Source organism: Melanostigma gelatinosum (genome assembly GCF_949748355.1).
Source record: "Melanostigma gelatinosum genome assembly, chromosome: 5".
Classification (NCBI taxonomy): Eukaryota; Metazoa; Chordata; class Actinopteri; order Perciformes; family Zoarcidae; genus Melanostigma; species Melanostigma gelatinosum.
This window is the reverse complement of record NC_136638.1, coordinates 23189765-23203224: the sequence shown is the minus strand read 5'-3', so window position 1 is coordinate 23203224 and position 13460 is coordinate 23189765. Positions and strand designations below refer to the sequence as shown.

Here is a 13460-nt window from a genome sequence, read left to right as displayed (position 1 = left end):
GAAATAAACTTAGAACTAAAAGCAACTGTTCCGATATGTTCAATGTTCACAATGATGTTTCAGTTAGGGATCATGAAATAGAACTTTCTCTCAACCAGCAGCGTCTTTGGCTGATCAAAAATGACAGATGATGTGATTTTCATTGACATTTCAAGACAGATTCTTTTTGGCCAAAACCATCTGCAGTCTATTTATTTAACTTCAATTTCTTTCTTCCCTTTGGTCTTCGGTGAAGCTGAAGTGATCTAATGGATCCAGACAACACATGTCCGACTGATTAACAGTCACTTCAGCTGAAGACCGGAACAGACAGCTCACCGACGTCTTTTATCCTGAGATCAAAATGACTCGGGATGGATTCTCACAGCATCGGTGTCCTGCAGGGGCCGCGTATACATCTTAATCCGTCACAGTTTGCTCTAAATGATAGCTGCCGTCATGTCTGTCGGATTGGCAAAGGTTCCTTGTTGCTGTTTCAAGCAAAATGCATGAATTCAAGATGGATTCTCAGTTGATTTGCTCCCTTCGCAGGCTGCACATGCAGTCTGCAAATTAGGCAGCGGTTTAAAGATGTACATGCTTGTACTTATGTACATACACACTCACAAATATGTAGGCATGGACAAACTGTACACACACACACACACACACACAACGGTCCATGGTGCAGACAGACATTTCATGGCCGCTGGTTTGAGTGATGACAGCAGCTGATTGCATCAGTGTTGAGAGCAGGGAGGTGAACACACACACACACACACACACACACAGAGAAGGCGCAGAAACACACACAAATCCTTCATGATGCAGGACGGTGATGAATCCGGTTTAATCCTGTGGTCAGAGCGTCCCAGGTGGGTGGTGTCAGACCCTCTTCTCAGGGCTATCTCTTACAGGCCAATGGTTCAGCCTGATGGCATCCCCAGATACAATGGCGGCATTTATTCATGTTCACAATATAAAATGTATTACCAAAGACTGGGCCGGGACCCATATTTGCGTCACAGCAGATTTTATTAGGGTTGCCATATAAATTTGCAGAATTTCTTCCATAATCTGTTATTTTTGTAGCCTAAATGTAACATTAAATCTAATATGAAAGGCTAGCTTAGATTCTGTTTGTTTTACTGAGAAGAGAAAATGAAAAGAATCTGTTAACTCCACCTAAATGTATGATTTGACCTGTGTGTATGTTTTCAATAATACATGCATTAAACAAAGTTGTGATTCATCAAATCTCTTCGAAACGGCTACTTGGTTCTTATGTATTCAGGATCATGAGATGATGTAGAAATGGTAGTAAAAAGGACCAGGAATGTTCATCCCTCCACTTTAAAAAAATTGCCTGTAAATAACTCAGCAGAGGAAACTACACTGCTACGCTATGTCGCGTTCTTTGCTTCTTTTTTGTTATTCGTTGTCACGTTCGAACGGTCTGCGCTCGTTGCCAATCGCCTCGTGACGTTACACCGTCCATCAAATCAGACGTCCTTCCACCCTCGTTTTTGGGAAACAAAATGTGTATTATTTAGTTATTTTCGCTCCCTCCCTCCCTCCCTCCCTCCCTCCCTCTCAGGCCACAAGTGTTTGATTCGCTGTGTGGCCGCGCATATAAATGAGAAGAAGACAGCGGGCTGCTTTTAAAAGAGCTGCTGCCTCTCTACAGAGAGAGAAGGAGAGGGAGGGAGACAGACAGAGAGAGAGACAGAGACCTAAACGAGTTTGGAGATCGGAGGTTCAGCCAAGCGCCCCGGACGCACAGAAGGAAAAAGACAGAAGCAGAAACCCCTCAGCTGCTCCTTCAGCTCCGACATCCAAACAATCACCGCAAGTGGATTTTATCTGCACCTCGAAAGACTTGTGTTGATTTGTTCCCCGTGTGTTTTCGAGAGTTCGGATTTTTCCGGAGCTTGTTTTTGTTTTTATAACAACATATATCTATATATTCTTTTTGTTTTACTTGTGAAAACATGCATCGGTGCACAGCGGTGCTACTGTTGTCAGTGGTGGCCTTGTACGTCCTGAGCACAGAAGGTAAACTGTTTATTTGTTCTTCCATTTTTAGTTGAAGTTTGCCATTGTTATGAAAAACTGATTTCAATGAAAATGTTTTGATCAAAAAACAACCTTCAAAACTTCAATAGAATCCATTTATAACTTATATATGACTTATATAAATGCCTTTTAAGGAAAGACTATTGTCAGTCAGCTCTTTGGAAAGCACATATTGTGTGAATGTCCTCGCGTGCTGTTGCATCATAGTTTGGTGCAAAAAGAGGAGAAACCAATAACTTGCAAACAATCAACTTACACTTTCAAAGTCACTTCATTTTCTACTTTTGTTATCGTCATCACCTAGATGACAGGATATACATGAGTAATCAGGTGCATGTCTTTAGGAAGTAGACCATATAGACTGGAGCCATTTACCCCATTAAAAACCACATTACACAGCATCGAGCTCAGTGTTGGGAGCTGTTTTTGTGTCTGTGCTGGCTCCGGTGTGGAGCTCGAGACAGATTTAATGGCCGGCGGTGAGGACAGAAAGCAGGTGATGGATGAAGGAAACCTTGCACCATCCAGGTCATCACCTCTTATAACAGATATACAACCCAGCAGAACTCCTCTGTCGTTATTCTGCAGCATCAAGTCACAACAACTGGAAAACTGGACCTCCAGAAGATGTTGGACTGAAACAAATATTTTGTGACTGCACCTATCGCCTCCGTTAAAGCTCTTAATGTGTCTAATAGAAAAGCAGCATCAAAACCGGGGTTTCTGTTGAAGCCAGAGGTTCTTTCTGCCTAACTTGATTCCAATCAGTGTGAATTCATAAATCCTCTGAGCTGCATTGGATAAACCGAGGGGCTGATTCAGAGCTGACAAATCACAAAAACGTCACTTTTCTATCACTTCAATGTCACTGTGACTAACTTTAATAATCTGCCACACAGTCAGTCTCCATTAAATCCCGCAGCATTACAAGTTCATTGAGTTACGTGTTGTCTGACACACCTGCGTGTTTGGTTTCTCGACAGCCTACAAGTGCAGGTGCACCAGAAAAGGACCAAAGATCAGATACAAGGATGTGCAGAAGCTGGAGATCAAACCCAAACATCCGTTCTGCCAAGAGAAGATGATATTGTGAGTGAGACTTTTATTCCCTTTCTTTCTGCTCGGCCTCTTTATTGTTTGTCTTGTCCGTCTCTGCCCTTTCCTTGCTGACCTTCTACCTCTTCTTCCTCTCCTGCATTGTGTTTTCTCTCTTTTCCCCCTCTTTCCTCTTTATCCTTCTCATCCATCTTTTCCTTTATACCCTTGACCTTTTCCCACCAATCTCTTTTTTGATATACCGTCATGATATAACCGTATTTGTACCTGCCTGACTCGCGGATAAACTCCACAGCCGCGACTTCGCCATGGCCATGAAAATATTTGACAGTCGTAGAGGGATAATCAAAACATCCTGTCGTCTTTTGCTGAAAGCACTTTGGAGGATTTACAGTGTGATGGTTAACTGATGGCACCCCGAAAGTCAGGAGCGAGGAATTATTTACGAGTTGGAAAGGTGGGGAGAAAAGAAACACAACTTTCCAGAAGTTTCTCCATGACTATCTAAGGAAGGCTCAAGCGTAATTTCCAGACAATTATCACACAGTTAAGATCCTGTCGCTGATTGTCTCAAAGGTTCTACTTTTCTGGTGGATTATTGCATCTCAAACCGCTGTGTCACACACAGTTTGCTGGAATGCAGCATGATCACTAGGCCTCTTCTTCCAGAGGGGTCCGAACACACTCGGAGTGTCCTGTGGCGCTCGGATAGAAAACTTTGAATAAATAAACTTTAACATATAGCCTACAGTGTGTAGAATATCTTTGTTTTCACTCTGATCTGAGGTCAACTCATGGGGATGGAGTTTCATATGAGCCGTGATTTCCGTGTGGAATTCATTTGAAGTTTCATGTCAAAGCAACACGAAGGGACAACAGATTGGAACGTTGTTATGTCAGCCTCCCCAGGGTCGGTTTTTGGCTCAAGGCACAAACTGTGCTGCCACCTGCTGGCAAATTACAATTTTACATTGAGAACATGTGGATGTGACATAATGGCATGCATGTGTTTCCCTTAGGGACAAAAATACAAGTCAGTACGATGTAGGTCATTATGTTTTATAGTTAAGGCATTGTTCGAGGTTAAGGGTAGGTACATGGTGGATTACGAGGTTTAAATAAGTCTCCAGGTAATGAATGTTAGTCAATGCAATGTCTCTACAAGAGATCAAAATGTTTTGACTGAACACTGGTTACATTTAAAACCTGTAATTTAAGAATATTTATTGCGCAATTAACAAAACACCAAAACATTGGTGATCATCTGATTGAAGCATTGGATTCAGATATCTCCTGTACCTCTTTGTTAGTAACAATTACACCACATAAATTGCTCTTTGTAATAATGGAGTGTACAGATTATAGCAGTCAACTTTTCCTAATGGACATTAGATTAATCAGATTACATGGTTCCCATAGATTTTTAGTCTATTACTCTTTTAGTTAATGGATTTTAACAATTTTAGTGACGTATTTATCATTTAAGTCAGTCATGAATGCTTTACAGTTTGCTGGTTTGAGCTACTCCACTCTTTACACATACTTTCCAGCTTTAAAGCATTTTAGATGTAACTATTTTTGGATTGTGGATTTTAGGCCGTACAAAACAAACAATTTGAATATGCTGCCGTGGGCTCTGGGAACTTGTAATGTGCGCTTTTCATTATTTTGTGACATTTTGTGGTGAGGTGATCAATTAAAAAGATAATAGACAAGTTGTTGGAGCCCAAGTACTGTTTTTAAAGTTGATGCTCTATAATGAGCAACTATTATTAAAGCAACCTAACATTAAAGTGACGTAGGTTGATTAAAAAGGTTGAATTTTGTCAGAATAGGTCAGGAGTCTGAATAATGCACAGAAACACGAATAAAGTTATAGTGTTTTGCTGTGTGTACAGTGACTAAAATGATTTTAAAGGAAAATAAATATGTTTTCAAAGACTATGCAGCCCCAAAAGCAACAACAACAAAAACACACTAGCAGTGCTAGAATTGGTCAACTGCTGCTCCCAGGTCTGTTTCTGTGTGGGTGTGAGTTACCCGCCGCACAGCCCTTATTTAAGGCTGCTCTATTAGCATGAGATGGGGGCCACCAGCAGCTGGTGCCCAGTGAAAAATGAGCCTCCGCGGGCTCCGGAAAGCCCCAGAAACAAGGAGGGTAAGAGAGAAATGAGCAGAGTCCCCCTCTGGCCTTTGTTGTGGCCGTTTGGCTCACGGCGCTCAGTTTGGCATTCTGGGCTGCCACTCACACAAGCTCTGAGCCACACAGTGACCCTGTTTTCTCCTCTTTTCTTTTCTTTCTCTCCCTTTTCTCTTTCCTTCTCTTTTCCATTCAGGGTTTTTTCCCCACTTGATACTCTCTTTTATATTCCTTTTCACCCTCTTTTCATTCCTGTCACTCTTTCTGTATCTTATTGGTCACCCTCTCCATCAGTTTCTCTCGCTGCCTTGATACCACATATATAAACTAGATAAACACTCCGTTACAAGTAAAAGTCATGCATTCAAAAATGTCACCGAAGTAAAAGCACAGCAGCATTATCAGCGAAATGTATTCAAAGTATGCAGAATTTTATAGAGAGTCACATTATATCATGGGATTAGTTTTACTGATTCTAATGATTCAAGTTAAAAATCACATTGTTAACCATAAGTAACTTGTAAAAAAAGTACAATATTTCCCCTTTTAAAGTAGTGAAGAAGAAGAATAAAGTAGCAGAATATGGAAATGCTCAGCTGCGGTTCACTTCACGAACATAACTTCCTTTCTTTTTCCTTTCATTCTTCTTCTAACTCGCTCAGAGCCTTTCCTTCCTCCCCCTGTGCTTATGAAACATTTTGCTAACCACATTAGAGCCGGTCGCTGCCCTGCAGCTGCCCAGGCGAATGATAATGAGGAGGAACTAAAGCTCAAACTTCACCTCCGCTGAGCAGCCACGGATAAACATTCAGGGTGTGTTCATCATTATGGGCTTCGAAGATATGAGTCCTTTGGCGTGCACACGTACAAAAGCACTTTAATCTGGTCTCTGTCAAACACACACTCGAAGCTCAGTGCCTCCATCACAAAGCGTGTACAGCTGCCTCTCAATGGCCAAACAAAGTGGCAACTGAAGGAGCAGGAAAGCAGATGCAAAACTCTTTGACCCAAATCTTTATAACTACTGAATGCAGCGTTTTTATTGAGAGTCAAGTCTTTTCTCTCCCAGTCAACTTATTTAGCATTCATGGTTTGGCGAAGCCTTTGAGTGTGTCACTGGATGGAGAGGCCCCATGGCATGCTGGGTGTTTTTTTTCCCCACATCTCCCTTGTTTGGCCTGAATGTGCCACATGCAGGCAGACTGTCTCTGGCGTCGCCTTAAGCGGAGGGTTACAGACGGACCGATTGACTCAATGAGCCTCGATGTCACATTTTTTAGTGGCAGCTCCAGAATATTACTCCATTGTGAAGGCCGATCTTTTTCAACTGCGCGAATGTTATTGAATGCAGGTTCAGATTTGGGGCAAAAACATGTCAAATGTGCTACAAAGTGACCAGTTTCTATTCGAATGACTCACAGTGCCTTTCAGATCGTTTTAAATGCCCCCCCAATCAGTATTTTCTCTCCATTCAGCTCCATTGTTATTCGTACAAAAATACATTCACTTTAACTTGGCTCCTGTAGATCTCAACCTTCTCTCAAACTATTGAACACAGTTGTCTATTTCTCCAAACATGTTCTGCAGCCTAAATGAACTATTTTGGTGTCAAATTATTGGTGTCGAAATGTAAAATAAAACGTTTTTTTCTCTAAATCACTCTACAGCAGCAAGCAATTTGTGGTACCATCGTATTATTAGTGAATATATTGAAAGTTCAGCCTGCTGTCTTGTATTTGTGTTGTTTTTTAAGGTGAAAAACGTGTTTATGACTAACATGAAATAACAGCAACTGTCTTTCTGAACCGTGCACACTTAAATTGAACTGGGAGTGCATACGATTATGAATGTTTGTATTCTTATATTTTGATAATAACAGGAGATTCTTTTACTTTCTATCATCTCTGTTTGTTCGTTTTTTCGTCTCTTCTTCTTTGCTCGTCCTCCCAGTGTGACGATGGAGAACATGGCTCGGTTCAAAGGGCAGGAGTATTGTCTCCATCCCAAACTTCAGAGCACCAAGAATCTGGTCAAATGGTTCCGCATCTGGAAGGACAAGCACAGGTAATAATCAGATAATCGTTTGCTTTGCTAGAGTTTTAATTCCTGGTATAATTCCTTATCTTTCACCCTATAATTGTGTTATGTTGACCGTCTTTGTGGCTGAGGGGTTAAGATGCATTGTCTTGAAGGTAAGCCCAAGATGACGAGAGAAAACATTTAAAACTTCAGAAGCTGAAGACAAAAGAGTCAATGAGTGTCATTGTTGGACAAATATTGTCATAAATATTGTTGTGGCTGTTCTAGTCAGCATGCAGTTTGCAAAAATAACCGAATCATGCAAAAAATGACGGTGACATCAATAGTTATCATTCAATGCAGCTATAGTCAATATTTACAATGGATCAAATGACTGTGTGTTATGTCCGACTGTGCAGTTTTATAGTCTCTTGTTTTTAGACTAGCTGGTGAATGTTAGTGGAGTATTTATCATCTAAAGAGTCAGATATTTCTCTCAGGGGTCGGTAGAGACCACAAACAGAGCCAAAGGGAGAGTAAATAATGGATTTACATTCATCAGATGACATGAAACACAACTCAAAATCAATGCTAATCTTTCTCCAAGACAACTGGATGCACAAAAAGGCAAATGTATCAATTTAAAAACACACCAATGTGCACAGTTTGTTTCTGCTGCCCCCATGTGGAGGTTATACGATAGGACACATTTAGTACGACACAACACTAAAAGGCTCATAATCGATGTTAGCGTCTGATTCTCTCCTATTAGATTTAGCGCCTTCTGCTGTGCCGACCACACGCCCTGTGTTGGTGTTGACTGTGTAAAGCTTTATTGATTTGTTTTGTTGAAATGTCTCCTCTCATTTGCCCTCCACCACAGAGAGGTGAGAGGTCAGGGTCAGCCACAGTCAAAAAAGTTTGCAGAGGGACTGCGTGGGTTTGCAGTGATTAAACGATGTCCTTCCACTTTTATCCACAAGGCTAACAAATGAAATGCAAGAAACTACAGGAAAACACCTGGTGAAGGAGGCTAATGATGCTGGCAGAAGACAACTAAAGATTAAGATTAAATCACAAATAAATTAACTCTTCTTCTGTTTCTTCCTCAGGGTGTATGAAGCCTAAAACCTCGGCGCATGTGGATCAAGTCAGACAAAAAAAAAAAAAATGAAAATACCACCTGGACTGTTTTTTTGCGAAGTACAAGATGTGATCTGCAAACAAACTGTACTTCTTCCCTCTTCTGCCTGAGATCTGTCGAGCATCTTTAGTTCTTATCTATATACATAAGCTGGTGGGCTCGTTCTAGTTACAGTCACTCACCACTCCGGTCTTTACAACTGTAGTTATACTTGTGAAATAGTGGACGAGCGACCACCATCTGTGTTCACGCAGCTGTAGGTTTGTTCAGTTGTTACTTAAAGGGACTTCTCTTTTGCTTTTAGGCTTCTTTCAAAGTCAAGCATGTGTCATTCTGAAGAAACGGGCAAACATTCCTTTCAACAACAAAAAAAATAAGAAAATACAGTGTGGGTGTTTCAGTTGTTGAGATTTTCACTCGTCTTTAGTCACTATGACAGAGAAGATATTTGTACAATGCCAACATTTAGGAGCTGCCCACCCGTGTTCAAGAGGTTGTCGTCAAAATGTAGCCGTGAAGCTCCTCAATAAATCTGATTCTCTGTATTTGTAGAGGGGCGGTCAGTGAGCGGTTACACATAATACAGAAGTTGCTATTGTTCAGTCAGAGGAGCTCTACCACTGGGTGTGTGTGTGTGTGTGTGTGTGTGTGTGTGTGTGTGTGTGTGTGTGTGTGTGTGTGTGTGTGTGTGTGTGTGTGTGTGTGTGTGTGTGTGTGTGTGTGTGTGTGTGTGTGTGTGTGTGTGTGTGTGTGTGTGTGTGTGTGTGTGTGTACCATATCCATGCTAGTCATATGTGTCAAACAAAAACTACTCTGCAGCACCAATTTTGTATCTAATCAACTGGCAGAGTGTACCGGTAGTTTCAATAGATATTAAAGAATACCAATAGTTAATTTGTGCCATCCCTGTATACAGTGGATTTTGACCATTGGAGTTCATTAAATACACTAAGAATGCAAGACTGTCTGCAGTTTACATCAACGAAGTTTTTTAGTTCCAATAAATGTTTAATGAAGCAATATCTCATACAAACTGCCTACATGACCGCTGTATTGAGCTACGTATGATAGCATCCTGAAAGGATAAGGCTAGTGGTATTCTAGCTTTTTGTGAATGTAAACATATATCCCATGGAAATATTCAAAATCACTCAGTGCCAATCCCAGTCATTCCTATTGGAGATGTACATTAATAAAAGCAAGTCAGGAATAAATGCAAAGAGTTGAAAAAAAGGCGAGATAACTTCTAAAACATCTGGGCGCACTGTAGTTTTTAGCAAACGTCACTCAAACACAAGTAAATGGTATATTTGTTGGGGACTATTTTTAGCTGCGTATGAATAAACATTGGGGGCTCTGCTGAGTGGCAACAGATGGTGACTAAATGAACTACAGGGACCATGTTTATGATCAGAAAGAAAAGTATCACCAGGTGCAACAGTGAGGCTCACTGATGTGTTTTTTGACAACTTTGGAGATCTACGCTTCAGAGAAATCAGCTAAGTCAGGCCTTGGATACAGAAAATACTTGTTAAAAGGATGGACTCATTGTTGGTTTTCATTTTTCTTTTTCATGGGATTTATTGACAATAACAGAAATACATTATCATTTAAAATGGGCGATGAACTGTGTCATTATTTTATGGTGATGATATCTCCTGTAGATCTCTTGAGCAATAACTGTCCTATTATTCTGTATGCTGTGGACACACTTGGTAATAATCACTGTTGGGTGTTGTTTTGTTGCCACCAAACAGAATTCACACACAACTATATGTGCATATATGCAAAAACACCACATTTTCTTTACGTTTTGAAGAATGTGCATTGCTCTTGTTTTATATCTTATATATCAATATATATTAAAAAATAATTTTGTAAATGGACCAGTATAGCCTATATGTTAGTGAGAATGAATTATCCTTAAGACTTTATAGCATTGTGTATATTGTATTACTGCATTATAGTTGTTGTTTTTGCTATTTAAATCTTGGTTTGGTAACAGATATTTGGAGGGTGAGTGTTTGGACCGGCCCACCAAACACACAGTTAAACATTCCACTGAGTGTAAAACAATAAACACAGCAATAAAGTGTCTATAGAGCAGCTCATGTTTGCGTTTGATTGATTGGATTGAAAACTGACACAAAGCTGTTGCAGATGTGTGAAGAGGAGGGAAGATGGAAGAGCTTTCAAGTTGAAGTGCTGTGAGACGAGCCGTCCACCAGGTGGCGGTACATACCAACTGATTTATATCAAGCGAAGAGCATCAGACAGTTATTGTAATGATGTGAGTAAACAACACAGAGATAGTTTAGCTGTCACCTACATATTTTAGTGATTGGGGTTTGTACACATGTGCATACTTGTATATACAGAAAGAGATTAATTCACACGTACATATTGAGGTAATATTGGCAAGAAAATGTATACAAATTTCCTGGGGAGCAGTTTATAAAATCAATCAGTCAGTAAAACTCAATTTCAAGAATCCTAGAGATGATAATTATGATATATTTATTTAAAAGACAGCACATTTATCACATTTTTTGTCAATGACAGGTACACACATGACCGTGGTTTCACAAATAATATTAAATGTTATTTATAAATGGAGAAAAATAAAGGTTTATGCCTGTATTTAAAACTTCAGACAAACTTAATCTAGTATTTTTGACATAATGTGTAAAACTGTAACAAATTAAACAAAGTTTGTGCGTAGTGTAAAGACTGTTGAGTACTTTAATAAATCATAAACAATGTCTTAGGTTACTCTACTGCCCAGAGGGCCCGGGGGCTCAGGGGGGCCCTAAACCAGAGCTTCTGGTTCTCAAAGGTCTCAGTCGTTCCTGTTAATAAAAGGAACCATCATGATACATTCTAAGTGAGTGTTAACCCCCCTCTGTTTACCTATAGGACTTCAAGAGTGGTGTACTTTGTAATCAGTCAAAACTACATTTAAACAAAACAATGCACACAAACCGAGGTGGTACGAACAGTGGTAGGAGTATGCAGATCTTTTACTGAAGAAAAAGTAGCAATACCACAGTGTAGAAATACTCTGTTACAAGTAAAAGTCATGCATTCAAAGCGTTACTTTAGCCAACGTATAAGTACCAAAGATAAAAGTAGTATTCGTAAAATCAGAATCATGTATCTTATCGGATTATAAGTATTGATGCATTAATGTATACATCACTTTAATATTGCAGCCGTTAAAATTGTAGGTTATTTATCTTTATTTTGGTGGTGAATTTCACCAAGGAGTCTTATCTTAACCATAATAATACATCATCATTTATGTGTTGATTATATTTTGTAATGTACAAAGTCACTAAAGTAATGCTTAAAGTAAAAAGTAAAATATTTGCCTCTGAAGTGTAGTGGAGTAGAAGTAAAACAAGTAGCAGAAAATGCAAATACTCATGTAAAGTACTTCAAAATGCAGTACTTGAGTAGCCCACATGTACTCTCTACATAATTTGTGACGTAGTTGGTGAAACTTCAATGGAGACAAAAATAAATCCCACATACATTGAAGAAACATGTTTTCTCTGTTGGTATGCGTTAAGTTAGCTGTCCGCTAGGCGGGGTCAGTATTTGGCAGCTGTCTCCCGCTGTGTTCAGAGTAAGAGAGGCGGGGCCAGTATTTGGCAGGTTCGTCCCTTGAGGGTGTGTGTATGTGTGTGAGAGTGTGTGCGTGTGTGTGTGTGTGAGAGAGAGAGAGAGAGACTCGCTAAGCAACGACCTGCAAAAACGGGCATCCGAGCAAAAAACAAAACAGGAACCACAGTAATGTCGAGTGTCTTTGCAATGATCCCGACGATTTTTCTGCTCCGTCTGCTTTGATCGCATCGAAGTTACCATCTCTCTCCGGACCGTCGACTACAGCAACACATCCAGAAATTGGTGCATCTCGCTCCGCTGTCCTGTTCGTGTTGACCTGGTAAGGTTAGCTCCATTAGCTCGCTATGCTAACGTCGCTTCTTCTGGTTCACTCAGCATCTCAGAAGCTAAAATGCTAAGCTAACTGTGTCTGACGCTTTTGTATTGTCTTGCTTTATTAAGAAGGGATTGCACGTAGTTTATTAATGCATCTGCCACAGCCGTGTCTTCATTTAGAGGCCAATGTTGACGTGCGCGGCGGTTGTTAAACCGGTTGTTGCTTCATTTGTGTTCATCGGGAGATAACTGCTAACGGCTAGCATCGGAGAGGCAGTTCAGTTCCATCACATCTGTGGCTCCAACTCGGAGACGGAAAAAAATGGAAAAACTGTCGTAAATGATCAAATCATTGAGGGTTTATAGGCGCCACAAACAAAGCCGAATTAATGCCACTTGTTTTAATATTTTATACTTTACATATGTTATATTATACACGTTTACTGTAGGTTTGTGTGCTTTCTGCATCAGGAATGTGAGATGTCACCTGGTTGTGAACACGGTACACAACCGTGTTCAGAAAACATAACGTTAACGTTTACAATCCTCTTGTTTTTGGGTCCCTGAAGTTTGTTTTTGTGGGAAACTGTAGCTGTTAGTTTCGTTTTCTCTTGTAGACAGTTTCTGGAAAGCTTCATCCTTTTACACAGCTCGGTCATATGAAACACTTCTGCGCAGGAATGTTCTGGTGTTTGATGGCACAGCGCGAGCCAATAATCTATTTCGTCTGGTGAATAGATTTGTGGGTGTAATAACGTCGTTTGTGGGATCTGTCTTTTGATTTCTGGGCTCTCTGAAAATCCTTTTGCACAGTCGTATCCCTGGCCATTGCCCTGCATTAGGACGGATTTGGTCTCCTGTGGCGGACTATAGGCATGAGTATGTATTTAGGGTACTGGGTGCACACTTACATTATTGTGCATGCTCACATACATGCACACATTCGTATCCACACATACTGTATATTCAAGTAATATGTATTAAACATAAATAAGTGCAGGGAAATATTATATGAAGTTGATTTTTGCAACATTGTAGAGCGTTTATTAATCTGCAAACTCTTCTTATCGTCGATTTATTGTAATTACTAGTCCCAGGTTACAG

The 13460-nt window shown here is 40.2% G+C and overlaps 2 protein-coding genes across 3 annotated transcripts in view; both read left to right on the top strand.

The window, feature by feature from the left end:
* The first annotated feature begins 1643 nt into the window (after positions 1-1643).
* On the top strand, positions 1644-10520 carry cxcl14 (chemokine (C-X-C motif) ligand 14). The gene is made up of 4 exons (XM_079268371.1): positions 1644-2034; positions 3039-3144; positions 7202-7315; positions 8383-10520. The coding sequence occupies exons 1-4, from the start codon at positions 1971-1973 to the stop codon at positions 8396-8398; spliced, it is 300 nt and encodes a 99-aa protein (XP_079124497.1). The 5' UTR covers positions 1644-1970; the 3' UTR covers positions 8399-10520.
* Positions 10521-12188: 1668 nt separating this feature from the next.
* The window catches only part of fam13b (family with sequence similarity 13 member B), a 57525-nt gene continuing 56253 nt past the window's right edge, over positions 12189-13460 (top strand). For both annotated transcript variants that reach the window (XM_079269133.1, XM_079269132.1), the window contains exon 1: positions 12189-12360. The gene's annotated coding sequence lies outside the window, so the exon portion shown is untranslated. The remainder of the gene's footprint in view (positions 12361-13460) is intronic.

Bases quoted from the DNA above. Each gene is read 5' to 3' on its own strand.
- cxcl14 (XM_079268371.1), top strand. From the start codon at position 1,971: ATGCATCGGTGCACAGCGGTGCTACTGTTGTCAGTGGTGGCCTTGTAC. The intron at 2,035-3,038 runs GTAAACTGTTTA...GTTTCTCGACAG, and splicing joins GTACGTCCTGAGCACAGAAG to CCTACAAGTGCAGGTGCACC. The intron at 3,145-7,201 runs GTGAGTGAGACT...TCGTCCTCCCAG, and splicing joins TGCCAAGAGAAGATGATATT to TGTGACGATGGAGAACATGG.